Here is a 17,960-nt window from a genome sequence, read left to right as displayed (position 1 = left end):
CATATCCAAGTATGAATGTCTATCCTAATTCTGTTGCTCTATCTTAATGCCCTTCCCCACATCTCCAGGGAAAGAGGGGTCTGCACAGACTTCAGTTTCTGACAAGTGTCCTAGGCTTCAGTTTCTGACAAGTGTCGTTTTGAATCTAGCATTGATCTAGCATTTTTATGAGCCAGGTGATCTTGGCCTCAATAAGCTTTGGTTTCTTCTTTAAGGGGATAATATTATTCATGAGGATAATAATAGACTTCACCTAGAGGGCCATTGTGAGGACTAGAGGAAACAGTCCACATAAAGTGGTTAATACAGTGCTTGACACTCAGAAACAGGAATATGAGAGATCACTGGTAGTATTTTTATTATAAAATACCAAGGGATAGGAGAGACTGCTCTTTTCCCACCGCTACATCGATTCTGCTCTGTAATACAGAGGTCAGAAACCTGCTGCAGCTGCCACAATGATATGATTACCACAATATCTCATAGGCAAAAATCTAGTCACTGAACCCTGGACAACCTGAGCCCAGGCATTTCAAAATAGTAGAAAGCACCCACATAGGTCTGACACAGTCTGCCAGCATCAGCAGCAGCAGGAACATGTCTTCCGTTTCCCTTCCATCTTCCAGTTTATACACATGGTTTGTGTTAGCAGAGCCAAATCTGCATCCTGAACACTTCTGTAGAGGGGCCAGGAATTATTTTTAGCTTCCTGACCTCTCCAATTAGAAGGGTAAAGCCAAGGTTGAGAGAAGAAATCCATAACATCTACTGCATGATTCATTTGAAGGCCACCTTCTGCAACTTGTTCCCAGATTTTTCCTAGCTAAAAGTGACTGTGTGTCCACTTCCTATGAATTGGTAGTTTTTCAAACCTCATTGGACATTAGAACCACCCAGGAAATGAAAAATACTTATTCTTATCCGTTATTTCCAGAAATTTCTGATTTAATTGGTTTGGGGTAGGGGTGCACTTTGGAAAATTTTAAACTCTAATGTGCACTCTGTGTTTAGGACTGCTCTAAATTCTTAAAACCTTTCATTTCTCCTCATCACTTCTTAACTTTTGTTTATTTATAAAATATCCTTACTTTTCCTACTATATTATAAATTCTGAGGATAGGATTTGAATCTACTATTTTATGTCTTTTACAACTTCTGGCAGATTACTTTGGAAGTAAAAAGATACTTTATGTTTATTGACTGCATGATTAAATGAATGATGTATTATGCCTTGCAAACAAAGGCATATTAGCGATACCAGGCATGGTATCAGGTCCCTGCCTTGCTCTTGTTTGACATTCTCTCAAGTACACTTCTTGTGAATCTATTAATTGTGCTCAGCCTAGTAAAAATATAAGTGGATATATTGTGCACAGCATTAGCCATCTAATCAATAATTCACCATAAAATATAACTTGACACAAAATTATTCCTGGTTTAAAAAATAAGAGATCTTATTTTTTAAGAGACATCTTATCTTATTTCTAAGAGACATCATTCTCAGCTATGGAAACAATTGCCAATGAACACACATCCTTTTAGGTAGAAATCTAAAATAAAGGTGGGAACTGGAAAATGAAAGCCAAGTCCATTCAAGGCATTGGATTTCTGAGGTATTTATTTTTATAGGTTCTTTGATATATCAGTGTATCTCTAAATCAATCTTCTAAAACCCGCAGTATGCAATGATAAAAATTCTTCACTTAAACTATTGTATAATTGCAGAATGACTTTGAAATAAGTTTGATTAGAATATATTTAATTGATATATATAACCTCTTTGAAAGAAGTTTGACAAGAATGTGTAATTGATATTGATACTAGCATTTCTGAGTTTGTATCTAAAAAAGTCAAATGCTAACTAATTGGGTTACATTGTTAGTATTAAGATTTCTTATGCTTCATAATTATAGATGAGCTTTACTCAATGATTTTAAATATTTATTTGAAAGAAAAACTTTTCCCAATATCTCTGCCAAATTAATCCTCAGATGAGGGCTTCTGAAGTAAGAATCGCATGGTTCTCATCCTCTTTCCTACACCTTTACCTATTCGGGAATGATTAAAAAAGCAAGTTGTTTGGTCTGCTCTCCTAGACACAGAGTTATTCCCCAAGTATTTAAAAATATTAATGTTAGGGAGAAAGAAAAGGAAAAGGACAGAATGGTGTTTAGAATGGAATAATGTTAGATAAAAGGTGATATGACTGGAGAATTTTTTTGCCTCTTTTGCCTGCCCCCACCCCATCTAGCACTGCTTCTATTAAAAGTGCAAATAGTTTTAAGGTCACCTGGGCGGCTCAGTCGGTTAAGCATCTGACTTTGGCTCAGGTCATGATCTCGGGGTCTGTGAGTTCAGGCCTCACATAAGGCTCTGTGCTGACAGCTTGGAGCCTGCTTTGGATTCTGTGTCTCCCTCCCTCTCTCTCTCTGCCCCTTCCCTGCTTGTGCTCTGCCTCTCTCTCTCTCTCTCTCTCTCTCTCTCTCCCTCTCTCTCTCTCCCTGTCTCTCTCTCTCAAAAATAAATAAACATTAAACAATTAAAAAATTCAAATAGCTTTAAAAAGCTTTAGCTTCAAAGTCTTCTTTAATCCTGAATGTACCAAGGTGAAAATCTGTTCACAAGACTCACCATTTCCCAACATCAGAAGAGAACCCATACCATTCCCCCATTTGTCTTTTCCTCTTACTTTCCTGCCAAATCGAGATCAATCCTCCCTCCCTCCCTTCCTTCCCTCCTTCCTTCTTTCCTTTGTTCCAACAGCTTAACTTCCTTAAAGTCTTTCTGAGAAGGTTTCCTGACACTATATCTCCTCACCCTCTTTCTATTAGTTCCCTAAGAACTCCGTGGTTCTAGTAGAATATGCATCATTTATATGGTTATAACACCTCTATTTAAGAAACTCTATTTGGATGTGTTCATACATCCATAGCTAAATGAGAGACTTCATGAAAATGAGGGCTGAATTTCTCAGTGTATCTTTCCCAACCAAGAATAAGAAAGTGAACATTTAGTTTGTTCTCTTACCTCAAATTACATTCACCATTACCAAGTAAGAATTAAGCTAGAAGAATCCAGACTTCAGGACGACAGGGAGTTCAAATGTTACTGAGTATATATTCAATACATATTGACTTAGACTAAATCTTACTGTATAGTTCTATAAAATGCAAAATCACAAGGTTTTGAGGTGTTGAAATGACTGTTCTCACCCTACCCAACCCTCTGATGTCGCCATAAAGAAAAGATGAGATAAGAAGTAAGTTTCTTCTTTAAAAAAAATTTTAAGTATGCTTCATTTTGTTAAGAATTCTATATGGAGTAAGGCCTATTATGTGGTTAGGATGGGGATACTTATTTAGAGAAATATTTATATTTATTGATATACATGGTGGTATCAATATTTATATATTTATAAAATATATAAAATGATATTGTGATGAAAGTTAAAGGTATATAACTTATTTCACTATTAAGACATAAACACATGATCATTGTAAATGTGATTAAAACTCGCATTTGAAAATCTTTCAAGGGAATCACATCTATTTTCCTCCTGTTTCCAAGTCCTCACTAACTCTCTGAGTGTGTTTGTACTCACTTGGAAGGGACAGTTCTGTGGAATTAATCAAATAGGGAATTCAATGTTCCTTGCAGATAATTTTGGCATGTTCCATTGGGAACTTTCTGGTAGGAGTTTTCATCTTTCCTGGGAAAAACTCCACATGTTCCAAATCCTCAGTCTCTTCTCTGTTAGTGAGGAACAATATAACAAAACTGCTACATATAGAATTAATGACAATATATATTCAGCAAGACAGTCTGCTGGAAAAAACCATTAAAATAGAAGGCAAAAACATATGGGAATACAATTTAAATGTATTAAATAAAAACTAGCATTAAAAATGCTGTAAAAAGCATCACAATAACTAATTTTCTGATTTTGCTAAAATTAAAAAAACAAATTTCTGAGGTAGAGAATTAGAAAATATTCATAGCTCCTAATATATTCTAGTAAGTCCAGACGTAACGAGTCTCATTTTCCAAGAAAATCAGTGGTACTACCTTGGGGGACAATGAAACATTCGTGTTCAATGCCCAGTTAAACTTTTTGAAATCCATATGTTTTGTTCTTTCATGCTTTCCTATTATAGAATAACTCAAGTTCTTATCCTTGCCTTGGCTTTATGTTTCACACCAGGTTTTTGTTCTGTAAGATGCTGCTATTATTAACCATTCTATATCCATATTAGTTTAGTCCTAAACCTTGAAGAAGCCTGGAGTTCTTTTCTACCACTGATGGTTTGGCTGCACTTTTACATCTGGGCAATGGTTCAACAACAGTCATAAAGACCTAGCACTTGGACCAAATCCTACCGGCTCAGAAATTTTATTTGCCAACTTAGTGTGGGCCATCTAAATGGAGATGCCCAGGAGGCAAGTGTAGCTTTAGCTACAGATTTTGGAGTCAACATCATATTTGGGGAGGTTGAAGCCACAAGTAAGGAGGATGTCCCAACAGAAAGTATGTAGCACGGAATATCTTAGGACTAACGTGCAGAAACCTCATTAGGTGCCCAATAAAGATTTGAGAAATAAAAGAATGGCCTAGAAAATGACAATGTACTTGATTATCAACTTCCATTGCAGTTAGAGTAAAAGAGACTGTTGTGATTTCCAAGGAACTCTCCTCCAGAACTCTCCAGCAAGTTAGTAAGTGATGACAGTTAGTGAAAGCCCTATCAACAGTTCGTATTTATATCCTTGGGGTGAAACCATCCTCTTTCAACACCTATCACATTCTTATTGAAGTTCACATTAGTGAATGATGAATAAAAGATGTTTTTCACAATCTGGCTGCAGGCTTAATGCATTTTGTTAACAAAACACACAGGAACTGCCAAAATAGGAGAGTAGCCTTTCCTAAATCACTCCCAAATGTCATCATGACTACAGCATATTTTCCTAGTTGGTGGGGGTTTTTTTGTTTGTTTGTTTTGTGTAAGACACAAATTCATTCAAGTGCTTGACTCCTATTGAGGCTTTATAATTTATCTTAGAAAAAAAACTGTTTTGGGGCGCCTGGGTGGTGCAGTCGGTTAAGCGTCCGACTTCAGCCAGGTCACGATCTCGCGGTCCGTGAGTTCGAGCCCCGCGTCAGGCTCTGGGCTGATGGCTCAGAGCCTGGAGCCTGTTTCCGATTCTGTGTCTCCCTCTCTCTCTGCCCCTCCCCGTTCATGCTCTGTCTCTCTCTGTCCCAAAAATAAATAAATGTTGAAAAAAAAAATTTAAAAAAAAGAAAAAAAACTGTTTTTATGAACATGAATCATTTTCTTATTCACAGGACTGAACCAAAATGACAACTGGTCAATTCGATTGTCAATACTGCGCAGCATCACTTCTTGGGAAGAAGTACATACTGAAGAATGACAATCCATACTGTGTTTCCTGTTACGATCGTATTTTTTCTAACTATTGTGAGGAATGCAAAGAACCAATTGAATCAGATTCCAAGGTAGGTCTCACTTCAATTCCCAGAATTATTGCATGCAAACAAGCAGACAAATGCTTTGGAATGCCTTGTTTCCTTTAGTACTGACTATTAATACCACATTGCTCTATTTCTGGGTATAAGCATCTTCAAAGTTACCATCGGTCACCAGATACTATGCTCAGCACTATGAAATATGACATATACTTTAATCTTCACAGTGATCTTAGAAGATAGTTTAAGATGCTAAAGATTAAAGAGGTTCAGTTATTTGCCCAAAGCTACACAGCTAACATGTTGATTTATTTCTGGAATGACAAGAGTATAAATGAATAAATACATAAATAATTGAAAATTTAAAGTTTCAAAAATCTATATCTTCTGACTTCAAATCAGCCTCATCTCCACTAAGTCCATTGTGCCCTGACACGGTCCATTCCTCTCACAATGCACATTATTGTATTTTTTTCCTTTTTCTTTTTTGTCTTTGTTGTGGTGTTGGCATTTTGTTTAATCTCAGACAATAATAGGATATCACAACATAAAGATAAGAATCATTCCATGAAAAGCCCCTCTTATAGCTTATGAAAAGGAGTGAGAGGAAATTTGAAAAAGTAGGAAAAAGTTCACTTATTTTCCATCTGTCTTTACTGACCAACTAAGAAAGCCCAGGCTCTAGCTCTTAATTGCCCCAGAGAGTCTCCTCTCTATGGGTAATACTATCAATGACAACTTTTCCTCAAGCTACCAGCACAAACTACTGGTACCAGAGTCCCAGGAGTGTTCAGTTTAGTCTTATAAAATGACCTGTTTTGTCACAAGCACATTTAATTAACTCGTATTTACTGTCTCGAAGGATCTTTGTTACAAAGGCCGACACTGGCATGAACAATGCTTCAGTTGCGCCAAATGCAATCACTCTCTGGTGGAAAAGCCTTTTGCTGCCAAGGATGAGCGACTGCTGTGCTCAGAATGTTATTCTAACGAGTGCTCCTCCAAGTGCTTCCACTGCAAGAAGACCATCATGCCTGGTGAGATCACAAGGGAGTTCAGGTCTCTAACGGAAGCTGTAACACTTTGAATTATGCCCAAGTATAGGAAGAGTATAGTAGCTAAGAAAACCCTACTTTTGAGAAAGACATCTATCTTGCTATCTCTTGATTTCACTTAGTGTATTTCAGAAATAAAAAGACCATTTTGTTCTGTTTTGAATGGGTAAAATACAGCATTCTATGTATTTTTGTAAAGTTAATTCATACAGGCATTTTCAACCACAATCTGAGCCATAAAGATGAAATCTAAACCAATAACACTAACAGTGCATTAAGCAGCGGTTCCTAGGCATAAACAATGGCATCAGGAAGCATAATCCATCATAGGAGAATGGGGCCAACCATCATTTTGTAGCAGGACAAAATATAGCTTGAGGGTCAGTCATCTTTATTCCTTCTAGGGAAGACAAGGATTCATGTACATGATTATACTTTCAGGCAAGCACTTTTGCAGTTTTGATTCTGTACTAAATCCCTCTGGACATCAGCATAACAACACGGTTCTCTCTCATTTTCTTATTATGAATTCAAAAGAGTTTCTAGAAGACCATAACTGCACAACATCCATCCTGAGAGTTGGTGCCCCAGGCATTCCTAATATCCCAATACTGATAATTATGGCCCAATCTATCTAACCCACATGCAGCCTTTCAGAGTCTCCACTAGTTGTACTTTCAAATCTCAAAATTGTAGCTTACACAGCATAAGAGTTTTCAGTAAAAGAGCAATTCATCATCATCATGGCTGAACTCTACCTTTTCTTTTTCTTTTTCAGATAAATGTTTTAGAAACCAACAAAACACTATTTTTCTATAAAGACAATTAGCTTATCATCTTAATGTTAAAATATATATTCTAAATAACTTGACATATCTTTACTTAAAAAAATGATGTTTCATTTGTACTAACAGTTTCTTATTTGTGGGGTACAGGTTCCCGTAAAATGGAATTTAAGGGAAACTACTGGCATGAAACCTGCTTTGTGTGTGAGCATTGCCGACAGCCAATAGGAACTAAACCTTTGATTTCCAAAGAGAGTGGCAATTACTGTGTACCGTGTTTTGAGAAGGAGTTTGCTCACTACTGCAGCTTTTGTAAGAAGGTAATTATCTACAGGGGATGAAGCTTGTGGATCCTTCCGGACCATTGCTTTTTAACTTCATTCTATATTTGGAATGAACTGATACTATCATGTTATGTCTGTCTTTACACATTCATGTTACTTTTAAATTCCAGCATGTCCAAGAGCACACTGCCTGCCACAGTGAAGATGGCCACCTATTTTTATCATCATAAAATTCTACCCAGAACATGACTTTAGTTCCAAAAGCTATAGATATTCCAATTCCATTTGCTGCTGTTACGTAAGATTTCATGTATTCTGGTAGAGGACACACATCTCTTGTTGAATACAAGATACTTCTTAGAAAATAATTTTTGATCCCTTTCCTTTCAGAGGAATATGAATTTGTCTCACAGAATCATTAAGGGAACCAATTTAAACAGAATGTTTAACTTCTCACATTATGTCCCAGCAACACAAATGTCTTCTTGGCTTGAAGCTTTTATATTTCTAATGAGTAGACAGGTAGACTCAAGAGAGTGACAAGACCACTAGAGAAATTCATTAGACATACAGACAGAAAAAGGAATAAGGGTGGCAAGTGGTTTCCTTTGCTTCAGTTCCAGAGTGTCATTTACAGCCTTTTGACTTGGATACCCATTGAAAACATATCTTCCAATAAGAAAAAAAGTCAAGCTTTTCAAGTAAACTTTCTCCAATTCTTTTTTTATGTGAAAAAGTCACTCCTATCACTTTGATAAAACCTGTTTGTATTTCATAAAATAGATATTGATGTACTTGAAGAAATCCTTGACTCATGAGACATCATAAGTTTAAAGTAACACTATAAATTGTGATGAGCATGCAGTGTTGTCTAAACATTTTTGATCTATGAGCTGCTTTGGCAGATCTCAAGACTATTTGTATAATTGCATCTGGACAGCTAGAAGTCTCATTACCTCTTTCTATGGGAACATATGCACACAGTAACTTTCTACATATGTTTAAAATACGAGTACTGCATTTGCAGAGGCATCAATAAACTCCTAAATTATAATAATTGGATTATAATCTTGATTATACTATAATGATGGCCGAAATTACAATTGATAGTAACATAATGTAAAACCATCTTAAACCCGGAGACTTCCTTCACTCTACCAGAAACACTGACTTTAAAAATGGCTTTATAAGCAACCCTCAGATGCTATGAACCTGCGATATATGAAACTCAGAAGACTCACCAGGGTCAATGGCAAGCATTTTAGAAACAGATTCTTGGAATAAAATGGTAGGTTGATCTCACTGTTTTGAGGGACAATAAATTGGCCATGTTCAGGTCATTTTTCTTAAATACTTAAGCTGAAATATTAGTGCAACCTGTTGGAATTACCTCAAAACCATTTATTGGGAATGCAATATAAACTTTCTTTCAATGCTATAAAGATTCAGAGGGGGAATTTCTCCAGTACATCAGTGCTAAGTACTATTAGAGAGTAAAGCACTGGCATTTCCCAGGTTATAGGAGCCTGTCCTATATTTAGGACATGATCTGAAGTCATGAAAATTTTGTGAAATATTTATATTGGGTAGTAGACAGACCACAACATGCCAGATTGTTTTCTATTTAATTTTTAAAACCACAAGCCATTCAAGGAAAGCTGGATATAAATGTTTCTGATCAAGATGACCCAAGCTGAAGAAAAACAATTTGTTTCAACTCAAACCAGAGACCAAATATAACACAAACAAAATAGGCAAAAAATACTTAAAAATCAGGCCCTTAGAACTTTTTTCATAGATTTTATTTTGTGAAACTAAAACTTGTTTTCTACCAAAAACAAGTAACCTCAAACTACAAGTGCTTTAAATTCAAACTCCTCGAGCTTCCCAGAGTGTCCTGTGATTCATTGGCTCTTGTCTACTGAGCACAAAACCAATACTGCGTCCACTTTGCCAGAGAAGAAACTTGTTCCAAATCCTGGGATCAATCAGTGGCAAACACCAAACCTAGATGTTAGACTTCATCTTAGCCCGCGTGCCTCTTCAAAAGGAACATAATCACAAGCAAACTATTTTTAATGTTCCAGAGTTTCTTCTTCCTAATTAAATAGTCTTTGGTCTATATATCAAGTTTTATTTTGCTGTGAATACATTTTTCAAGTGTTGAGTCTTTTAAGCATTGCCTGCTAATAATTTGACTGAACAAATGAAAGGAATCTTCAATTCTGCTGTGCCTGCGGTAAGGCATTTGAAATCAGTAGGGGGTATTTTAAATTGCTTCAGTTCACACATGCCATTATGTTTCCCATTTACTTATTTAGAATAGTATACATTTTTTTCCTTTAGGAAAAATAACTTTTCTATTAAATATCTTTAATTTTTAAGAGATTTGTTGGAAGGCTTAAAAATATCTTTAGCATAATCTTTTCTTTTTTTTAATATTTTTTAACCTTTATTTAATATTGAAAGACAGAGAGAGACAGAGTGTGAGCAGGGGAGGGGCAGAGAGAGAGGGAGACAGAATCTGAAGCAGGCTCCAGGCTCTGAGCTGTCAGCACAGAGCCCGACGCAGGGCTCAAACTCACAAACCGCGAGATCATGACCTGAGCCGAAGTTGGACGCTTAACCGACTGAGCCACCCAGGCACCCCTAGAATAATCTTTTCAAAAGCTTGTGTCATAGACAACATTTTTAAATTTTTTCAGCAATGAGATGGCTTTGCATAGGTTCCACATTTTCTATATCTAGTGAATTTGGATACAACGATCACAGGAATCATCTCAGATACCACATGAGCACATTCCAGTTTCCACAGCTACTCCAGGAGCTCAATAGCCATGGATTCGAAAGATGCTAGGACTACAAAACTGCTATCCAAGAAGAGTTGTTCAATATTTACCCATCTGATTCTAAATAAAGATATCTCAGCCTTTTAAAAAGTACTATTCGTGGATTGAAAAGACTTATATAAGCCAGTTTAATCCATGGGGATGGATATATATATATATATATATATATATATATATATACACACACACACACACACACACACACGTATGTATGTATGTATGTTATGGAGGAATAATAAGCTTCTCTGACACAACCCTAGCACATCACACATTAAGGTTCAACATACAAGCTGTGTTCATTACTTAGAGTTCCAAAGCTGAAAACCCACGCAGTTGCCACAGCACCCCATTTGTACTAGAGATAATACTGGAACTGCTATCCAAATGTTTTTCCCTTTGGTGTTTATTCATTAATTCAGCAAGGACTAACCAACTGCCATTAGTGGAAACTAACCTTGTCTCAATATTATATTACTGGTTAAGTATAGAGGCTATGGAGTCAGCTTAGGTTTGCATGCTAGTTGTGTGACCTGACAAGTGACCTGGCCACTGTAACCCTCAATAGTTTCTCACCTTTTAAAGGAGGAAAAAATAAGAGTCTTGGTTATGTCGGGATGTTAGGAACATAAGAAAAGGCCATCCCTTAGCACAGGACTAAGGACTGAAAACACACTTCAGAAATATTAGTCATTATTAGTGGATGATGGTGCTTATCAATAATAGTCAGGGTTGCTTCTGCTGGAAGAAAGGTTTCAGGGAAAAGTAGCTTTTTTCAATATCCTTTAAAGCTAGACATGGAAGTAAGAACATGGTATAGAAAATATCTTCGTTCTAATGGTAGACCCTTGAAGACCAACATGAAAGTTAAAGATGAGAAAAGGAATCAGGGCTCTACTTCTTTTTCATTTTCCTGAGTCTGTTATGGCCCTAGTTCTTTTCTATTCCGCAATAGGAGAAAAATTAGGATATATATATATATATATATATATATATATATATATATATATATGTTGGTTTGTTTTTTTTTTTTGCCAGTTCTACTTAATCCTTATAGCCTTTTGATTCTCATATTGACTCAAAAAAAAAAAAAAAAACCACAGGGAAAGGACATCCTGACACAAGGGGATGGAGTAACCCAAAGTACACTCATGGGCACAGAAGAGGATCATGACAAGTCTGAATTGTAATAGCTTCCATGGTCACTGCCTTTGTGGTCCTTTGGCAGGTGGTGACTTCAGGTGGGATAACATTTCGTGACCAGCCATGGCATAAAGAGTGTTTTCTATGCAGTGGCTGTAGGAAAGAGCTCTGTGAAGAGGAGTTTATGTCCAGAGATGATTATCCATTCTGTGTGGACTGCTACAACCATCTTTATGCCAAAAGGTGTGAAGCCTGCACCAAACCCATTACTGGTGAGTTCTTCAGTTTAATATGGTCCGTTAATGGGACAGCTGTGGCTATGTAGATGTTTTATAGTTAATTTAGAAAAGGCAAGTAAAATATATATATAATCTTATATATATATATAATCTTTCCCATATATATATATAATCTTTCCCATATATATATATATATATATATATATATATATATATATATATAATCTTTCCCTTATGTTTCTTTTTGAGATACACACACATGGGTATCCATATATAAATAGAAACATTACACAGACCCCTCAAGACAAATGTATAGCGTAATTAGGGTAGCCATGTTCTACAGAGGGTAATTAATACTAAACCTTATGGAGGAGCGCCTGGGTGGCTCAGTCAGTTAAGCATCTGACTTTGGTTCAGATTACAATCTCAAAGTTAGTGCCTTTGAGCCCTGGTTAGTGAGTTCAAGCATCAGGCTCTCTGCTGTCAGCACAGAGCCTGCTTTGGATACTCTGTCTCCCTCTCTCTGCCTCTCCCCTACTCACTCCCTATCTCTCTCTCTCTCTCTCTCTCTCTCTCTCTCTCTCTCAAAAATAAATATTTTAAAAATAAATAAATAAACGTAATGGTAATGACTGTAAGTAATAGTTCAGGGAAAGAGGAGAACAGGATACGCTGAGAGCTCAGAGAAGAACTTCACAAGGAGGCCTGACATTTAAAGATTTGAATGGGAGGAAGGGATACTTATAAATACAAATCCTACTTAATTTCCAACAAGGGCAAAGGAACCCTAAAATAGAAAAGGTTTTAATTAAATGCAAGGATTGTACAAATCTGAAGCTGTAATAATTAGGGTAGCCAGGGTCAGGAATTAATTAAACTTCATTTTAAGATGCTTCTAACAAGTGTATCATTCTGTTTTCTCTCTATTCACTTGTGAGACATTTCAATTATGAATAGATGAAATAAAACAAGATAGCATTCTGATGAAAGAACAGAACACATGTGACATGATTTGAAAATATCACAAATGATAAATTGATCCAATTACATATATTTTTCAAGGTAAAATAGTGCATTATATTTTCCTCAGAGATACTTCTGAAGAATGCTAATCCTATAGTAAAATTTGAAGTTGGCATAACCTGAGAAAACCAGCAGCTTTTCTTTTAGGCATTTATAGTCACCTAATAATGTGTCAGAACTGTACTTCTCTTCCCATTCCTTGTATTCTTAGATCATATTTCATTTCTTTTAGTTCAGTTTGTGTAACACAGTATTAAAGATTATTTTATCCTTTTCCTCCTCCTCCATCTTCAAATATATCACAAAATAAAAGTTAACTCTTCAAAGAAAGAAAAAGTGTTTCACTGCAAACCCAGCTTGGCAGGTTTTCACTGACTTACAAGGGGAAGGAGAGAGTTACCCAGACAAACAGACAAGGTCCCATTTGCCTGCACAGGGCACCATGTTTTCCAGAATCTCACATGGTTCATGGCTATATCTGGCTGGCAGGTGTGTTTTGTTTGGCCTGCACATGTTTGGAAACAACTCATGTAAAACTCCTCTCTGCGGTCAAAAGTAAACGAAGAGCCTGCCGGGGATGAGCAGACTACCCTCACATTCCCCTGCCAGGTCTCTGTCATAGGCTCAGTGGCTGCCCCATTGCTCTGTTCCTCACACCTTGTCCCCATCACTCAGCCATGTCACCTTCCCAGTCCTTGCATTGGATTGCATTGGCAATCCCAGACTATCAGGCTCTAAAGCTTGAACTCTTAACCACTCTGCTCTCCTGCCTCTACACATCTGGCAACCCCTTAGTCAAAAGACTAACCCACTATATCCACCAGTTTTGGTTAGAAAATGGGGCTTCCAGAAATGTATCAGTACTGAGAGCTCAAAAATCTCCGTAGAATCTGCGATTACTGCCCAATGGATGCATTTGATTTATTCCATGACACTTTTCTTGAACTATCCAGAAAAAAGGGAGGACTTCCATGAGGAAATGAGAAAATTAAATAATTCAAAATGGGTTGAAATTTTCTTGGGTACTCAGTGGCTAATGCTGACCTGCAAAGAGCCTACCACGAGCCCTGAACTTGAGTTTCAATTCTGATCTATCACAGATTCATGTATCTAAGTGATTTTTTTTTCTGTTGGATTGTTTCACATCAGTAGCTGAGCCTAGCTCTTTCAGGCTCAGACCAAAAAAAAAAACACATTGTTCTGCATGTAACATAAGGATGATCAGGAACCACAGATTTGACCCAAAAGTAATCCAAATACAGGATTATGTATTTAATTTAGAATAATCAGTCTTATGATAATTATCTTAATCATAAGCTTTGCAATAAGTAGTGTTTCTTGAAAATTGAGCATTTGAATTAATGTACCATAGGGAGTTCTTATACGGCCATAAATTTATCTGTTGGAAGTTGCACATTCATGCAAACAATGTGCCAACCTAAGAAACTATATTAGAATATTTCAAAATACATTTTTTTTCAAAATACTTTTTTATATTAACTAAGTCTATCTGTGAGTCTCCAGATGTGATTTTTTAAATCCCATCAGAATAAATTCAATTCATTTGAACAAACTACAAACCTTTCTACAAACCTTTCTTTTTTTTCTCTTGCCCTCTAAGATAGGATTAACCTTTCAAAGTTTCTGGGTTAAGTGAAGCAGCTTGATGTAGTGGGAAGTGCTCTGGACTAGGGAGTAAAAGACTTGGTCTTGCCTCTGGCCCTGACTACTGTGTGGCCATGGGTAAGTGACTCACCACTGAGGTTCTCATTTGCCTTACTTGCAAATGAGGAGTTGAAGAGGATCACGTCTTACCCTTCTTCCATGTTTATTTTGAGTAAAAGGAGTTTCAAATGTTATTTCTTGAGAAAAGAATGCTAATGTTCCTGGTTATGGTCTTTACAATAGATAAATTCAGACTTACTCTGGTGAAGTTAAGAGCATAGGCTCTGAAGCCAGATGGCCTAGGATTGAATCCCAGATCTGCCATAAACCAGCTGGCTGATTTGGGCAAGTGCTTGAACCTTTCTGTTCATCAATTTTTCTCTGCCAAGTAGGGTTGATGATAATATCTTTTCATAAAGGTAAGGTCAGAGTTGTGAAGCAATATAAGTAAAGGGCTTAGAATAGTGACTGACTTGTGGGGCACCTGGGTGGCTCAGTCGGTTGAGCTTCTGACTTCGGCTCAGGTCGTGATCTCACGGTCTGTGAGTTCAAGCCCTGCGTCAGGCTCTGTGCTGACAGCTCAGAGCATGGAGCCTGCTTCCATTTCTGTGTCTCCCTCTCTCTCTGCCCCTCCCCCTCTCATGCTCTGTCTCTCTCTGTCTCAGAAATAAACATTAAAGAAAAAAAAAACAATAGTGACTGACTCGTTTTCAAGTGCTCAACAAATGCTAGCTCTTATTCTACAAAATATTCAGTAATAAATGAAGCCAAATGAAACAGGTGCCAGAGACTTATTTCCTGGGGGACTTCCTTACTGTAAATGACCCTCATGACCTGAGGGAGTAAATGCATCCAAAGTTGAAACAGTTTGTAAACATCTCACATACCGAGTCAGGCCTTCCTTAAATTCCTACTACCAGATGCTTCTATTTCTCTCTTTGTAAAATTCTAGAAGAATTATTTTTACATTTACCACTTGTTCAGGCTTACCTAATAAAATCAAGAAAAACTCATGAGCATCAAAATTCAAGATGTGTAATAATTAGTTTTATGAACAAAGATGATTCATGCATATATAGAACATGATTCTTGCAGTCAGCTTATTAATGTTTTGAATAACATTCAGGGAATTAATTGGTTCATTACTGATTTACTCTTATTAGCAAGTAATGATAGCATCATAAATAAGTGAGCAATAAATTTAATCAAGGAAAGTAGAGAAATTTGATGTACATTTATTTATGAACTAGTAAATTATATGTAAAGACATCAAATAACACTTCTAGTATGAAAATAAAAGTTCATTATCATATTTAAGGAGAGTTTATCTGAAATAGAATGCTTATTCACCTTTTTTGCTTCCCCAAATGTAATATTTGGAAACTGTATGTGAATCAACACATGAACTATTTAAGCCTCACTCTATGGGTAAGGAGCAAATCACAGGAAGTTCATAGCACTATGATCATTTGGAAAAACCTTGGCAAATAAAGAAAGGCCCAAGGCATCCCAACTCCTTCCCAATCCCTACACCTTTTCTCCTTTTCAATGCCTCAAAATCAATTATTTAAATTGTAACCTGGATCCATATTAGGGGTATAGAAAGAGATTCTCACTGAAGACTCAAATTCTTCTACCTTTCATAGAAATGTTACAGCTAAAGAAGCCCAGATTGAAATGCTAGAGGCTGATAAAGTACTTCTTAGAGACTAACCATTGGATAGCATGGCCTCAGTGGCCAGTGTGATCACATTCACAGATCTTTGTTGCAAGCCTGGGCTAAAGTTGTCTCTGGGCAAGGTAGTAAGGTTGTCATGTTAGGTTAACTCCATGATAGTCTGGATGAAATTTTCTATTTGGGGCTTTTGGAAAATTGTGCCCCACACCACAATATGACCATGGAACTTTATCTGAAGCAAAATTGACCATAGGAATAGAGGTAACAGAACTAAAAGTCATTGAAACACCAGGCACTAGGCTAAAAAGTATACATTTATTTTATTTTATCTTCACTTTGCTTCTAAGAAAGCAGAAAGAAGATATTCATACTTAGGTATCTCTGACTTCAAAATCCATTCCCTCTTCCCACGGCATTCTACTGTGTTTCCTTATCTGTCTTAGGCAATCTTCATCTGTTTCCAAAAATACCTGGTTTGTATATTCAGATTCTACCTACTTGTGTAGATTACAGAAAAATTTGACTGAGAATCAGGCTGGATCTCAAGGGGAACTTGCCCACGGCAACATTCCCAGATGGACATAGGGGCATGGGAGGCAGCATTCTCTTCTAGGTTACTTGCCTCTACATAGACTTGCTCATTGCTGTTATCTCCAGTTCCTAGAAGAGTACCTGATGGAATGCTTAATCCCTTCATTGAAAGAATATTCTTTTCCGCAATTCCTTTACAGGTCTCAAAGGTGCCAAGTTTATCTGCTTTCAAGACCGGCAGTGGCACAGCGAATGCTTCAACTGTGGGAAGTGCTCAGTCTCCTTGGTGGGGGAAGGCTTCCTGACCCAGAACAAGGAAATCTTTTGCCGCAAGTGTGGTTCTGGAATGGACACTGACATCTAGAGGGAGACAGTCTGTCCTCACCTGAAATCCACCTTGCTTTTGTTCTCACTAAATCCAGAACTTGCTTGAAGTTGCATTTATGACTTACGTTTTACCAATATTAGAGTTTATAGCAGAAGGGTTTTTGCACACATTCTGATTGAACTGTGTCATAAAAGCTCAGAAAAAGCATAGTCTAACAGAAATGAATATATCTATCCTAACTCACAAAGGCATCTCTCCTTGCAAAATACTGCACTCTGCTGTTAAAAACATAAGAAAATATCTCTTTATTGTAACCAACAATATGACCTATACCTAGAAGTCATGGATGCTATTACTGAAGACTGCTGTTTTTAAAACCGCAGGGGGAAAAAGGAAATTAAGAGATCAAAGTGAAAGGCATACATGAGGCTAATGTTTGCATTCTTAGATAGCTAGCTATAAATAATATGATAGCTTGGCTATTAATGGTGGAAGAACAAAACTGATCAGGGAAAACTGATTAACAATCATCCTACTTGAGAACTGTGTCATTTTATCATTCTTTTATTCACACACACTGACTTTGGACTTGCAAAGCTGCAAATTTGCCTTCATCCACACTGCTTCCACAGCTGGTTGGTTTCATGCTTAACAAATAGAATTGAGAATTTGGACACTACGGCTCTCATACTCTGCATGGATATAAAGGGGTCCCCTCTCCCTAGGGATAGTCAAAGCATAGATTTCAACACATTTTGTATCAATTGCATTTTCAAAGCTCCCAATGATTTTTCTAAATACTTACAGATTTCATGAAAGAGAAGTCTATTCTTTCAAATGAGCTAACCAGGAAAATCATTGTCCCCAAAGGCAAACCTTTAAAGTAAATAGATCATTA

At 36.9% G+C, this 17,960-nt stretch overlaps 1 protein-coding gene across 1 annotated transcript; it reads left to right on the top strand.

The window, feature by feature from the left end:
• The first annotated feature begins 5,347 nt into the window (after positions 1-5,347).
• Positions 5,348-17,098, top strand: FHL5 (four and a half LIM domains 5). The gene is made up of 5 exons (XM_047101432.1): positions 5,348-5,515; positions 6,348-6,522; positions 7,476-7,645; positions 11,684-11,870; positions 16,935-17,098. Exons 1-5 carry the CDS (start codon positions 5,357-5,359, stop codon positions 17,096-17,098), a joined length of 855 nt encoding a protein of 284 aa, XP_046957388.1. The 5' UTR covers positions 5,348-5,356.
• Positions 17,099-17,960: the final 862 nt, after the last annotated feature.

This window comes from Lynx rufus, unplaced genomic scaffold (genome assembly GCF_022079265.1).
Source record: "Lynx rufus isolate CCGP_SWC_20201006 ecotype Redwood Valley unplaced genomic scaffold, mLynRuf1.p SCAF_6, whole genome shotgun sequence".
NCBI lineage: Eukaryota > Metazoa > Chordata > Mammalia > Carnivora > Felidae > Lynx > Lynx rufus.
The sequence above is the reverse complement of the archived record's forward strand: the minus strand, read 5'-3'. Positions and strand labels throughout refer to the sequence as shown.

Coding starts and splice junctions, on each gene's coding strand:
- FHL5 (XM_047101432.1), top strand. CDS start 5,357: ATGACAACTGGTCAATTCGATTGTCAATACTGCGCAGCATCACTTCTT. Junction 7,646..11,683: donor ACTGCAGCTTTTGTAAGAAG/GTAATTATCTAC, acceptor GTCCTTTGGCAG/GTGGTGACTTCAGGTGGGAT. Junction 11,871..16,934: donor CTGCACCAAACCCATTACTG/GTGAGTTCTTCA, acceptor ATTCCTTTACAG/GTCTCAAAGGTGCCAAGTTT.